The sequence below is a fragment of the Dromaius novaehollandiae genome, chromosome 2 (genome assembly GCF_036370855.1).
Source record: "Dromaius novaehollandiae isolate bDroNov1 chromosome 2, bDroNov1.hap1, whole genome shotgun sequence".
Classification (NCBI taxonomy): Eukaryota; Metazoa; Chordata; class Aves; order Casuariiformes; family Dromaiidae; genus Dromaius; species Dromaius novaehollandiae.
The window spans coordinates 39,285,770-39,300,669 of record NC_088099.1 but is presented as its reverse complement, the minus strand read 5'-3'; the positions used below and the strand labels follow the sequence as shown (position 1 = coordinate 39,300,669).

The window sequence follows — 14,900 nt, the reverse complement described above, 5'->3', positions numbered from 1 at the left end:
CACCGGGGAAGGGCTCCGGGGGCACCCGGGACACCTGGGACGGGCACCCGGGACACCCGAGGGCAGGACCAGGGGCACCGGGGGCAGGTGTGGGGCAGGCGGGCAGCGCCGCGCTGCAGCCGGGGGAGGGGGTAGGAGGAGGGGGATGTGCGGGCGGCGCGGAGGCTCCCCCCTTGCGCCCCCTCGGTGCCGCCCGGCCCCCGCGGCCGCGGCCGCCCCGCACGATGCTCCTCCCGGGGCCGGCGCGGGCGGGGCGGGGGGGCCGGCGCCGCCGAGGCGTGATCGCCCGAGGCCCCTCCTGCCTGCCGGGAAAGCCTTAAAACAGCCCGGCGAGGCACCGAGCCCGCACTCGCCAGCCGCGACCCCGACGGCAGAGCGCGTCGCCGAGCCCAGAGCCGCCCCGCTGCAGCCGCCGTGAGTACCGCCGCCTGCCCCGGCGGGCCGGGCCGGGCCGGGCCGGGCCGCACCGGGCCGCGCCGGGGCCGTCGGGGCGGCCCGAGGGGGCGGGCGGGCCGCGCCGGGGGGCGAGGGGGGCGGCGCGGGCGCTGCCGCCGCCGCCCGGGCGGGCTCTGACGGCGGCTCTCGCCCTTCCCCGCGCAGATGCAGGGCACCAGGAGGTTGTGGCTGTCGGTGCTGACTTTCGCGCTGTCGCTGCTGGTGTGCCTGGGGACGCTGGCAGAGGCGTACCCCTCCAAACCGGACAGCCCCGGCGAGGACGCCCCCGCAGAGGACATGGCCAGATACTACTCGGCGCTGCGGCACTACATCAACCTCATCACGAGGCAGAGGTAGGCAGGGGCGCCGCGCCCCGGGGCAGCCCCACGGGGCGAGCGCGGGCCTCGCCGGTGCCCGGCACCCCCGGGGTCTCGCCCCGCGCGTAGCCCGTCGCCGGTGCCCGGCACCCCCGGGGTCTCGCCCCGCGCGGAGCCCGGTCGCGTGGGGAGGATCCCCCCGAAAGGGAGAGTAGCACTGACCACCCTGGGAGCGGGGACGGGTGAGATGGGACAGCGGGAGCAGTTTCGCACTCCATTGCAGCCACCGCGTCTGATGAAGAGCTCACTCGGAGAAAGTGCTTCTCTGTCCCTGCTGAGGAGTTGTAGTAGTTCAGAAGCTTTATGGTTCGTTAGCTACTTAGTGCAGCAGTTATTGCCAAAAAACCGACTAGTCCAAACAAAAAACTTCCTCCAGCCCACAAATAAAAACCCAAGTACAAACCAAAAGAAAAAGATGTGCAAGCCGAACCTGCCTTGCTCCAGAGTGGGTTTCTAGGAGTGACCACTCATGTTAGCATAGTAGTAAAAGCTCAGTCTGAAAAAGTAAAAATTATAATATAAAATTAATATAAAATTCTTTTGTTTGGGAGCATCTGCCCAATTTAGACTATACAATTAATAGAAGTTTCCCCTGAGGTCCCTGAACAGTGTGTGACCCAGAAAAGCTTTGGAATATTTCTTTATTTGTTCAGTATCAAAAACATGAGGGATCTATAATTAGGCTTTCATTTGTCCCTCTAGAAGTCAGAATAATTAAATTAGAAGGGAGGCTATTGTGCAACTGAGAGCTTTCCCAGCAAACCCGTAACATTGTCTGCCAGGGCACTAGTATCGTAAAATAGATGAAGAGGCTGATATAACTACAGTTCTTCAGTCCTGGACTTTTATAGAAATATTTGCAACTTGTTCATGTGTATGGCATGCTTCTATGTGTTAGTCTGTGCTCTAATAACTTTATTTCTAGAGTACTGCTAAAAAGATCTGTTCCTCAAGTTTTGCCCCTACAACGCTTTTCCCTTATTACAGTGGAGCCTCAATGCTTGTTTCTCATCTCTTCTTTTGTGTCTATTGTGTCCAGTTTCGAAAGTAGTCCCTGTAGAAAGTAGTCCTTTGTAGAAAAAATAACTTCCTTATTCAACCTTCCCTTTTTGCATTTGTTTCATGTTCCTTATGCACTTGCTTTAATGTCAAATATGTAACTTTTCTTCTCAGTTCTGGGGTGCAAGTACACAGCTCAGAGACTGAGACTACTTTCACTCCTATGTGTGTATAGGGGTTTAAAAGTCAACCAAAATAGCTATTGCTGCTGATGGATGAAACAATGCAGAATTTCACTTTTGTTCTCCAGATTTCAGCTAGATTTTCCCCCTTCCCTCCCCTCCTCGCCACACACCATTTCACATTTAAGGGAAACAGAATTCACCTGGAAGTAAAAGAAAGATGACAGATAAGAACGCTTCCCTGGCAACTTCATGATACCCCATTTTAGAGCTGGCTATGCAATTGGAACGTAATTAAAAGAGGTGTGTTTTCTGTTTGGGGGTGAATTAACACAGCAGAAATAAAGTAATGGAAAGTTTAGCTGAACTCTTGGAGATTCCCTATTTTGGCACTGGCAGTCATTTGCAAAATCATTGTCTTCTGAAGCATTTTGGACTGATCTAAGAATTTGAATCCTTTGGTCTGTTCCAGGAGAAGTGTTCAAAGCTGTCTCCTGTTACAGCATTTTGCCTCTGATGAGGGTCCTCCGTAGCAGCTTCTGCTCATTTTCACTGGGTGCTACTTGGCACTGAGGGCTCGGGAGCCCTGTAATGAGGGGGAGATGGAAGGACCTGGGGGCTCTCCCTGCTTCTCCCGGGGGACTGTGAGTAGGCTCTGCTCAGCCTCTCGCCAGACGTGGTGGCTGCAGACCAGTGGAGCCAGCCCCGGGCTCGCAGGTCCCTGTACAACTGGTGAGATGTGGCAGTGAGAGCATGTAGGGGAGGGGTGAGGTGGAGGTCAATGCGTTCTCTTTCCAGGTTGATCTGTCTTGTCTTTTTGGATGTTTCTGTGGTTATGTGTGATCTTCTGGCTCATCTTCCTGGTGTCTGGTCTAACCAAAGTATTAGACTGTCGCTCTTCTGTGAGCCACCATAACCCACAGTCTTTGCCCCAGCTCCCATGAAGTTCCTTGCTTCCTTCCAGGCCATATGTTTCTTCTTGTCTCCAGTCCTTGACTGTGTGGCTGCTTTACTCCCTCTCTCTTTTCAGCTCCATCTCCTTCAGCTCCATCTCACTTAGCTTTAGACCTCTGTACCAATCATCTCAGTACCCCTTTGAGGTTAATTGAGAGCAATAGGTACTTGTAGCATGCAAGTCACCTGGCCTGTTTCAGGCATCTAGTTTCAGATGAGATCCGTTATTACCTCGGTGCCAGATCTTCACTGCCTATAAAGAGAGCCTAAGGGAATCAGCACAGAGGTACGCTCCCACGCTGTAGTTTTCTGTGTGTGTTTGGATTAATTGCACCTCTGTCCTCAAGATTGTCCTGTGGGCCAGTCCTTGCCTCATACACCTCTACTGCACTGTTCGGGGGGGGGTCTTTTCAGAGCCAATCTCTCCTTGAATCCCTCCTTCTTCCCCTAAGCAGTCCTGGCCTGCTACTTAGTACTAGCTGTGCTTCCTATCCCAGACAGACCCTCTTTCTTTCATGTCCCTAGCAGCTTGTTCTTGCATTTGTGTCTTTTCTGTGCTGCAGCAAAACATTAAGGCCATTCCCGCTGGAGGTAGCTTGAACCATAGGCAGAGCAGAGAATATCTGAAAGCGTATCTGACTTAGGCAATGCTCCTGCTCTGACTTCATCTCAACACCCTTTAATGTGGAAAGGAGCAGATCTTGAGAGCTCGGGGCGCTTTTTGGCACCTGGCATCTGCCCACCAGATGCTTCTGAGATCCCTATCCCTCAGCTCCCATTGCCGGCCTTGGGCAATGATAGGATTTGACTCCTGAGGCTGAAGTTTTCATAAGAAGCTTTGAGACTTCTGAGTCTGAGATACGATGGCCGTAATCAAAATAAGTGCTGTTTACTCCTAGATCCCTTTGACTTCAGTTGGAGTTGTGCGTTATCAGCATGCCTGAGAAATAGGCCTTGGTATCTCAAGCTGAGCCTAAAACCTGACCAGATATTTTCACAAAGCTTGGAGTCTTGCTCTTTTAAAATGGTGAAGACATTAGATAAAGCATTGCCCAAACAGCAAGTAGAGGCCTGGCTTCCATGGGGTCTCAGAGCTGTGCAGGACACATGGGGAGAAAGCGCAAGGCAGCTGGAGCAAACATCTCACAAGGTGTTTGCTTCAGTAAAAAGCAGTCAACTTCTGCATTGAGATGTTGCTTTCAGGACTGTTTGTGACCTCTTTTTATTATTGTTATAGCCTGGTTGCTTCCCAGATGACAAAATCAGGAGGTGGGCCGGAGGCTCAGGCACCTCACATAGGACAAGCAGGCACTTTTTGGCCACCCCAGTTGGTCACAGTCAGCGATCGCCTCCCTCACAGCTTTGCTCTGTGAGGACAAGGTCGATCCAAACCTGCACGCTGGTTTAGCGAAGCCCAGGCGCTGACGGGGCGGGGTATAAAAAGCACCTCCCAACAGAGTCCTCTTCATCTGACTCAGCCTCTGCGCCCTTGCGAGGTGCTACCCATTTCATATGCAGACAAAACTTCCAAAGAGATTAGTGCACATTTTGCCCAAGTGCAGCTGTTGGAGCAAGTTGTTAATTTGTTAAATCAATTTCTTTAAAAGAAAGGCAAATTAGATTCACCCTCAGCTGAAGCCCAGATCACATCCATATTAAGTGGAGTAGGGAGCTAGAAAGACGTCTCTTTGTGGTGGTGGAGAGCAAGGCACTGAGTTCAGCATCATGCTTGATTGAATTACTGTAATAACATTTTCCTGTGTGTGGCTGGTTCTTTTCAGATACTCACTTTCAGTCAGTTTCGATTAAGAAATTTACTTTAAAATTTTGAAACTTCAACTTCCTCTTTCTGCAGCACAGGTGAGGTACTAAAATGCATGAGGCAATGCAAAAATCCAAATAGTTAAATAAAATGATTAAAAAGTGAGATGTGTTTCCAGTTTTCAGGGGGACATGAAATCAACAGACAAAGCTGTTAGCATTTTTAACATAGTTTGTACTGAGATGTTTATTTTCCAAAATTTAGACAAAGTCATTGAAGAAACATCTTGATAGTAATGGATAAAATGTAAGTCTGTGGTTACACCTGTGACTCCTCTGGAGCCAGAATTTCACTCAAATGGTATTCAGAAATGTATTATCTGATAATATGGTTTCTGATTCAAACTTTTTACATATGTGAGTTATAAACTGTGATGTTATTTCTTTCCAACAATGGGAACGTTTGCTTATAGTTAGCACTGCTGAGCTATTGAATATAGTGATGAAGTGTCCGTCAAGCTGGGTGCTCATTGTGGCTTCTGTTTTCAGAGGATAAGAGAGCAAATTCCTTCCCAAGAAGCAGGAGTTGCGATACTTTTAACTACTGAGCAATGTATAGTAAAGTATTCAGGATTTAAAAAAATGTAATTTGAAAGACAGCCACTGTGTGAATATAGGACAGAGGTAGCAGGTGGAAGGTCTTTGACTCCTCATGTACGTAATTTCTCACAAAGGTTACAATAGCATCTAAATGAATGAGCAAGTTAATGAGAAAATGGAACTGGATTTGTAGGAGAGGGGGAGGCGATGCCCTGGACAGCCTCCTTCCCCTTTCTGCATGCTCACATCAGTGAGGTGCAGGTCCTGGAATATCTGGGAGCAGCCCTCAAATCAAGAAATGTTCAGGGTGTCTCAATACTATCACATAAAGTGATTATGGAAGAATATTTATAACAAATGAAATATTGAAGCGTGAACATGTTCTCACATGACTAAATCAAGTTAAAATACGTGCTGGAAAGTAGTCTTTATGTCTGTTCTATTCAATTTTTCTGAAAAGATTTGCCCTGTGGGTCTGTGGTCAGTCTTGATTTTTAAAGACTGAGATATGCAAAAATATACTTTTTTTTCATTCCTTAGATATGGAAAGAGATCAAGCCCAGAGACACTGATCTCAGACCTCTTGTTGAGAGAAAGCACAGAAAATATTCCCAGATCTAGGTATGTATAAAGATATTTTGTGGTGACTTTAATTTCTCATTTAGATTTGACAGTTTCATTTATTATCAATAAATGAGTTCACAGGCAGAAAACTTACACTGCCAATAACTGGATGAACATGTCCTTAACATCTGCTTTAATTCCTCTGTTGTTAAGAACAAGAACCATGCTATGAACACAAGAAATGCCTTACCAGATCAAATATAGTCCAAACCCTTTGTGGTTCCTGATTTTGGGAGCAGGCAGTACCTGCCATTTGGCTGGAAGGGAGGCATTCCCAAAACGCTTGCCACATACCGGGCTTTATTACACAAAATTGCACACTGATGCCTGGTGATGATTCACGTACATCTTGGAGCCCCAAAGATGGCATATTTCTACTCAATTATTTCTCAGGTTTAAATTCTTCCTCTAAAGAGGTGTGAATGGTAAATATGCAGATGTATTAACTTATGTGCAGATGCAACGCTATGACTTTCTTTAAGATACCATATTTCACATTGTTTTTGAACCTAGTATTTTACAAAGTAAAACAGACTTTAACATTTCTGTTCAAAGTTGGTTTAAAAGAGAAGTGTGTTTCAAGCAATAGTGGGATTTCAAATGTACGTAGTATATATCTATTTAGGTAAAGACACTTCAGCTAGACTATAAGGTACTTTAGTAGTGACTGTGATTTATACAGCTGTGAAAAATTTTACTTCCCTTTGCCTATGCTGAAAAAATAAAATACTTTTTTTTGGCAGGAGAAGGAAAATACTAGTTTTAATTTTACTCATAGTAAAATACGAATGAGCTCGGTTCAAGCCCTTAATGTACATCTTCAAAGTTATTTCTGCTGTGCTCATCTCTGGAGTCTATAAGCGAGTGCTGTGCATTTTAGTCAGTTATGCAAAGGATCAGTTAGAGTGGGTAAACACTTATGTATAATAGTTTGTAGCGTGGAATTTAGGGCATGACCTTGTAATGGAAAGGCGACCAAAATTTCTCCTGCTGTCAAGGGGTGTCATCCCTGAGACTTGTGGTTTTGCACACAAGGGAGAATGTTGCCTTATGGCTTGATGACTAACTGCAGCTGGTGTGATACAGTTTTCTCTGGAGATGCTTATGTCTAAAATTGCATGGAGCACAGTGAAACGTATTAGACTATTTTGTGTTTCGTAATGACAAGGCAGAACCCTGACTTAATGGGAAATTTCCGCTGCCATGAATTTGAGGCAACACACAAGGCAGCGCAAAGTGTAATCCTCTCTATAATTTTCTCTCCTTCACAACAAAACTTTATGGTTGATATTATTGTTTCAATAATGCTATTTATAACACACTAGGGGGCTAAAACTCATGAGCAAAATAGCAAACTAGTCCGCGTTTAAGATCAAGAATTGATGAGAAACAGATTTTTTTCATACCCCCTGTAAGAGCACTTTAAACTGAGAAAAAACCCATGGTGTTTGTTATTTGTTGATGACAATTGTGTGAGTACTGGGAGCACTGATGTCTGGTTTCCTATGAGTATGTTTTCTAGGATAAAAGCCCGCATGGATTCTGAATCCGGCTTCGGCTTTTTCCTCCATGTGAGCAAATAATTAAATCCTCTTTCTCCACAGTCCTGTGTGTCATGATACATCACACACTTAGTATCTGTGAGACTGCTGTACCTCTGTCGGACTTGGTCGAAATTGTCCTGAGCATTCAAAAGCTCGTAGGGAGGTTGGGGGAGCCACGGAGGGGCTGGCGCAGAGAGACAAGCACCGAATATGCCTGTACGGCCTGGCTGCACAAGCCTTCCTCCAGGAAGAAACAAGGCTGAAAGAATTAAAGGCAGGCTGATATTATTTTGAACTTAAATTAATGATGTGTATGTTTTAGAAGTAGTTAGACAAGCAACCAGTTAAGGAGCAGATGTAATTTCCAGTTGGTGTCAGTAGAAAGACACATTTCATGACTTCTCTGAAACTGAACTTTGTAACCAAATATTGAGGTATTAAGAAACAACTTGACGGTGCTCAGTTTGGTTGGCCAGGTTTCATGTTGCACTTTTGATGAATAAAAATGCCCCAAAGCATTTTGAATTCTTTATGCCTGAGCATCTGATGAAAGTTTAGATAGATTCTAATAGAAACCAGGTGAAAAACAGAAAGTTCAAGGAGTGAAAAAGGGGGAGCCTTGACTTCAGTACAAATAAGTTCTTATAACAAAAATATGTGAGGGAACGTGTTTTTTATCTTGTGGATCCTGTGGAGTCATGAGAAAACTTTTAATGCTCAATAAATGGATACATCTCCCCCAATATTAGCTCTTCAAAAGTTAGATATCTAGTCCCTGCTTGTCTAGACTCCCTTTGTAGTCAAGGGGAGAGGTGGACATCTCCAAAATAAATCATTTCGTCTTAAAATGGGGAGGATTGATTGCCCTCTCAAGATGTAAGTGACTCTGCAGTGAGTGTGGAGGGAGCCTAAATATTTTGTGCAGACTGGACACCCAACTTTTAGATGGCACACATTACAGCAAATGCATTTCCCCTTGCGTCTCCATGTTGTCCCACTTGTGTTTCTTTCCAGGCAGAACAGCTATTTGCAAGTGAAGGACCTTTAGATCAAATTCTGTCCTCAGCACCCCCTTCGACAAATATTTCAAACGTACAATATTGAGCAGTGGAATATCACTGTAATATTCTAGGATGGTGGCCATGAGCTCCAGTTTTGTTTGAAGGCCCTAAGAGCATGACGTAGTTTTGTTTGGCTCAGTGAATTCTCTTTGGAAACTGTTTACTACTTAGTAAGAGCTAAAAATAGCTCTTAAAAATATATTTGTATTTCAGCGTGTCACAGTTTTCAAGCTGAAATTCATTAAATGCTACTTGTCAGCATAAAACAGCCTTGCCGCCAGTCTCTGGTATAAAGACGCGGTGTCATGGCAGCAGCATGGAGGAGTAAGCTCTAGTTCCAATGCAGAGATTTAGCTATCCAGGACTCCTTTGATTTGATGGGAATTGCATATACAGTCTTCAACTGCAAATTTGCATACATATTCCTTGTTGCTGCTATTATTAAAATGAAAATTTTATGTAGTTTTAACTCTGGATTTTTCAGAAGGGACTTTCAGATGTGTTTAATGGCTTTTTATTCATAATGTGTGTTACAGGTTTGAAGACCCCTCGATGTGGTGATGGGATTTGCAGCACTCCATCAAACTTTTCCTAGTTTTCAATTCATACTCCACTCCTCTAAGGCGAATCAGAGTACATCATTCCCAGTGCATGCAGCCATTGTACTGAATTCTGTAGAGTTTTTCCTTCATCATATTTGTATATACCTTTATTTAAATAAATTATTTGTGCATTCCAAAATATACCATACTAAATGAAAACACATACCCTGTTATTGGTATAGCAAAGAGTTGTTTTAAACTATTAAAACTGAATTATAACCTTCCTGCAGTCTAAAGTAGTATGGACAACAGTCATGCCATAGCTGTTACAGTAATTAGGATGCAAAATGAGATAATGATGTCATTCGCTGCAGCCTCAAACTCAGCTCAGCTGGTTTGATTTACACAAAATTGTTTAAAATAATTTATAATGCACTACAGAGTTTAGGAAAAGAGTGTTCTGAGAGGAGCTTTTTCAAAATCACCGTATGAAAAACCCATTTACTGCTTACATAGACAAATGCATTACAATTGATAACATTTGCAAAATACAAAGTAATTAAGTAATCCCTTAATTCTGCTAATTCCTTGAAACTGATTTGAAGCTTCGATGTAAGCTTGCTTAGGGGTTTTAGTTGAGACAAATGTACTGTCTTTGTTTTGGCAATATGCAAAGCAGCAGAAAATAATATCTAAGTGAGCTCACAAAGCAGGACAATTCTACAGGTGTCCGTGCTGGGAAGGAAATGTCTAATATTGCCTAAGTGCTTATAAAGGAGCACAGTGCTAACGACAGGAACACACGGATTAAGCACAAAACTGTGGGTACCTGCGCTCTGAGTACTCAGAGCTCCTCTCCTCCAGAGTCATTCATGGTTTCCTGTTTCCACCACGGGAAGGTACCTGGAGCAGGAACTGCCTTCAGGTTTTCATTTTCTATTGCTTTTTATTTTTTTTAAGAATTTAATCACTAGCTTAGCGAGGGAGTTACTTAGACATAGTGACCTCAGAGGAAACCCTCAACTTTTTTAGTTAATGTTAACAAAATGTAATGGTAGCATATGTTGCCTTTATTTTTTAATGGTTTTAATTCTCAGATACTCAGCTTTCAGTATGGTCAGGACCTACACTGGGCCTGTTACACAGCATGGCACAAATTCTGGTCCTTGGTTCCTAATGTTTAAGTGTGATTTCTTTTATTTAGACATCAGGAACATGATTGGCCATTGAGTAGCGAAGCATATAAAAGGTTGTAAGTCAGAAAATGTGATGGTTTAATGCATTTACATCTCATTCCTGCTTTTCAAATATGTTCACATGGATGTTGCCCACCAGAGAAAGGCATCATTGCAAGTAAGTTCTAGATCTCTACAAATGCACTTTTGGTGTGTTTGTGGTGTTAAAAGTTTTCAGGTTCCCAAGATTTGTTAGCCAAAATATTTTTCCTTCTAATAAAACACCTGGGTTTCATTTGAATGGACAAATTTTTGCTTTCAGCAGTGCTGTTTTCTCTAGAGGGTTTGATAATGGTTCCACAGTACAATAAATGAAATTGTGAGGATTAAGAGCAGTGCAGTAGTATACGAATGTTTTGAGCCCCCGGGTATAAACCATTATCACACGAGGCAGCAAATGACACCGTTCAGTGGGGCTCCAAGACAGCCATGGCTTTCTGAGGCTGGCGGGAGTCCATCAGCCACAGGCCAGGAGCTGCTGGCTTCGAGTCCATGTTAAGTTCTGCTTGGAATATTTTTTAATAAGAAAATTGGAGATTAGTGAGTTATATGCTGTATAAGAGCTCTAATTCCTAGTAATTCCTGATAACTAATTTATATATAGGCATATTAACGACTGTGTAAGTTATAAAATCAAGAGTGTAGGTAGATGATAAACTAAACTCATGTTGCTTATCACTGTCATTTGAAATTTGCCTTAGTGGAGGAAGAAAGAGTTAAGGCAGAATTAGTGTATACTAATTGCTCGTGCTGTGCAGTTCCACTCAATTACTTGAATTTTCTTGAACTTAAAGAAAAAGAGGAGCTAAAAGAAAATAGAAATAGAAAAGCTAAAAAAAATCTATAAGATTATTATTAGGTTGATTACCTAATGAAGTACGAGTGGCAGAGGCAAGGCAAAGCAGTCACACAGCATATATCTATCCATACAGAGCTGTGATTTTCTTGTGAAACACTTCCTGTGTTCTTGGTGGCAGACCGCAGTCTTGCAGTAGAAGTACAATGTGCTTATGACTTACTTTCCTCATGTACTTCATATGCCACTCCTGACATGCCACACTGTTCAAAATACTGGATTGGCTCCTAAATCACAAGATAGGCTTAAAAATAATGAGCTGTCAAATGTAAATAAATGCTTGACTTGTTTGACTTGACTTCTGCCTTTTGACTTTAGGGTTCACAGTTTCATCTTTTTCTCTATAACTAACTGTGAGAAATAGAAGCTTGTTTTTAAAACAAAGGCTGAAATTTGTGACAGGATCTGAGAAAGGTTCTGAGAAACCAGGATGCTTCAAGGAGACCAATGAGAAGTGAGAACCATAAAAGTAGGTGAGAGTATTCTCTTGTTTATTTATTGAGGGTTTGAAATCATGAGGAATGTACATAGATAGGTGTAAAACATTTAAAAGACAGTCTACCTTTGCCTTCGGCAATTTCTGTAATATATGTCTCTGAGTTATGCCAAACTTTGATTTAACCAAAGAGGGGAATCTCGATGATCCTATAAATCCGTGTATTGTCTTCTCTGTCAGGAGAGGAAAAATTCTCTATGCTTTTCTCTCTCTGTTGCTAGAAACCCAGCCTTTCACAATGCTTTCAGCTCTGAAAGTCTTCCATGACAAAATACACAAATTCCTCAGTCTTCCTCTGAAAGGTATTTACCTTCTCCATGGTCATGGTGTGACACATTGTCCCTGTGACTGCTGTTGGACCTGATGCCATGAATGCCTGCTGTCTGCCCCGCTGGTCAGCTGCCACTCCCCTTCCCTCGCTAAGGGTAGAGAGCTGGCTGTCAAACTTGATTTTTATCATCTACAAGTTATTAGCCAAGATGCAGAAACCACCTCTGGTGGTGGGGAGATGGCAGGGACAGCCCTCTACAGACAGGGCAGCTATGCTCTGCCAGATCACCCTGAACGGGGGGACCATGACTGATGAGGAAGGAGACAACAACCCCATTAAAGTCTCCATGGTCATCTGTTGGGAGGCCTGGGAGATGCTGGTGGTGTAGAGGTGGGGATGACATGGGCACAGCAGGTTTGGGAGGGGGGCCCAAGTGCGCATTGCTTTGGCAATGGATGTAGGAATGATCTTGACAGGTGACAGGCGCATGACTAACTGCTGGCCTGCTCAGACAAGCCAGCGAGGGGAGAGCATACGTAACAACTGAATTGCAATTTGAGGGTCTGGAGAGAAGCTGGAAGATCTGCATTTTGTGAGGAGGGAGGCAGCAGAGGAGGAAGCCATGTGCATTGTGGTATCCCACCACGGGAGCAGGAGGACAAAATTAAAAAAACTCTCTCTCCCCACATAGTAATCTAAAAAAAACCCCAAATCTCTGTCATGATTTAGGTCCAGTGTCCAAGGGGTCAACATCCTCCTTGGTGGGGACGGGAAAGACTAAGTTAAGATTTTTTATATTTTGGGGGGAAGTAGAGATTTAGATGTGACACTAACAGGATGGGAGCCGGTGAAAGCCAGCTCCATAAGGGGCTGGCTTTATGCATAGCCAGAGCTGGCAGCTGCCGTGCGAGGCAGCCGGGAGACAGCAGCAAGATCGTGCCTCAGGTACCACGGACACCCCTGACCCTACAGCAGCGGCACAGCTTCATGTTCGGCAAGACAGGGCAAGGGAGACCCTGGGGCCTTGGTACTGGTCTTAAAGTGCCTTAAGATGCTCTGGAGGTGGGTGCCTGCAGGAAGTCACTTTGGGGGAGCCCACCAGAGCATTAGACCACCAACAGGCTACCCATGGTGGCTTTCCTCAGCTACGTCGTTTTGTGTGCCTACAGTTCGAAGATCTTATACCTTTGGGAGATTTCTAGACCTTGCTGGAGAACAAGATGAGCCTGGCGTGTTTTCAGGTACCTGGAAAACCTGGGGGTATGCCAGCTCATAAATCCAGCTCACACACCCTTCATATATCACAGCCGGTGTGTGGGCTGGAACTTCCCATAGCAGAGTGCTGGCCCGAGGGAGCAGAGTGGTTTCAGACCTACCTGCTCCCAAATTACCTCCCTTGGCAGGATTTACCTAAGTATTTGCCTGGAGCAGCCGGCAGCTGCCCTGTGCCACGCTTCCACTATGGAAACGCTCCCTGGTAGCTGGCTAATAAATACCATGCTTCATGGCATAAAATGCTTTCCGTAGTGGTTTCCACCACCTTCCACCTCTCTCCTGGTCGTCTCTTGCCTGCGTGCTCACCAACAGTGTGCATGCTTGGGAAGGGGATATTTAAGCTGAGTCCTTGACCCATCTCTCTGCATTTCCCTCGGGATTTTGGCTGCTCTTGCATGGCTGCACAACTCCAGAAGCTCCGATGTAAATATAACACGAGATCTTTTTTCCCCTTCCCACCCACTCCCTGCACCTCAGCATTGCGTTATTACCCAATGACTGCTATGTGCTAAAAGTCAGCAAGCCTTTTAGAGCAAAATTCAGCAGGAGAGAGGCAAGAATTTCCTGTGACGCAGCCAGTAGCTGTCTTGTGAAATTGCCGTGCACAAGGTGTGAAAAGCTGAGGCTGGTGCACGAGGAATGGCAGAACACCAGGAAAGCACAGCCGCGGCCTTGTAATGCAGCAGTCAGGAGAAGAACGTGCCTAGTTTACATTTCCAGAACGAATCATTACGTGAAGTGGGTGCTCTTTACTTTCCTTGGTATAGATGCTTTCCAGCACCTCCTCCTTTTTTCCAAAAAAAAAAAAAAAAAAAAAACCCCTAAGGTTAAAAATACACGAGCAAAAAATCTAATAAAAATAAATTCCTTTCAGAAAGGCTTTAATTTTTCAAGGGTTAAGGAAACACTTAGGTGTTATTAGGAAATGTTTTCTAGATCATCTTTTCTCTAATTAATTTGTGTTTCCTCTTGAAATCAAAAGCGTTATCAGTTTTGATTACTTTCAGGGTAAAATCACTTGACATTCAACAATTCAGAACATTCTTTTCCATGTGGCAACTGAGAGGAAAAGATGCCAGTGTATTCCTTCCCTCTCTACACACCTGAAGGATTTCACAGACTTAGTATAACCCTTGCTGGACCTTGATAGCATTCTAGTGATATTCAGCAAGGCTCTTAAATGTTTTCTAAAATTAAATCCAAAGCAAATTTTACTTTTTTTGTCAAAGAGATTCAAAATCTGTCTTGAGAACTGCACAGTGTGTGTGAGGAATGAGAAAAGGTTAAGTTTTATAAGTGGGACTTTTGTATATGTACAACTCTGAAAAACACCTTTCATGGATGTGAAAGTGTATCCCTTAAAGGAGACATGATTTGGCATAAACCAAGTAGTCCGTATCAATCCCTGAAAATCACCCTATGCTGCAGTCCATAGGCTGATCTCAAAAGCAGACCAAAATTTTGCCAGCTATACACTGGCTGGGATATCTTGTGTGTGAACCAGATGGGTGATGACCAAATAAAGTGGGTTTTCTCATGAATTTCAGCAAAGTCAGAAATCTAAATGCAAAATCTCTCACTTGGGGATAGCATATGAGCCTGCAATACTTCTCTGAGAGCCCCAGGGTTACAGCTCAGTGTCTGGCCTTGGTCAATAATTCAAAACTCTGGATTATCACATCATAATT

General features: G+C 44.3%; 1 protein-coding gene across 1 annotated transcript; it reads left to right on the top strand.

Annotated features, from left to right (window-relative positions):
- Window positions 1-258: 258 nt before the first annotated feature.
- On the top strand, window positions 259-11,468 carry NPY (neuropeptide Y). The gene is made up of 4 exons (XM_064506310.1): window positions 259-414; window positions 601-788; window positions 5,849-5,929; window positions 9,074-11,468. Exons 2-4 carry the CDS (start codon window positions 601-603, stop codon window positions 9,096-9,098), a joined length of 294 nt encoding a protein of 97 aa, XP_064362380.1. The 5' UTR covers window positions 259-414; the 3' UTR covers window positions 9,099-11,468.
- The last annotated feature ends 3,432 nt before the right edge of the window (window positions 11,469-14,900 follow it).

What these genes read in the sequence shown, in the direction of transcription:
- NPY (XM_064506310.1), top strand. Translation starts at nt 601, where the DNA reads ATGCAGGGCACCAGGAGGTTGTGGCTGTCGGTGCTGACTTTCGCGCTG. An exon ending in AACCTCATCACGAGGCAGAG is followed by an intron (nt 789 to 5,848) that starts GTAGGCAGGGGC and finishes TTCATTCCTTAG; the next exon opens with ATATGGAAAGAGATCAAGCC. An exon ending in GAAAATATTCCCAGATCTAG is followed by an intron (nt 5,930 to 9,073) that starts GTATGTATAAAG and finishes TGTGTGTTACAG; the next exon opens with GTTTGAAGACCCCTCGATGT.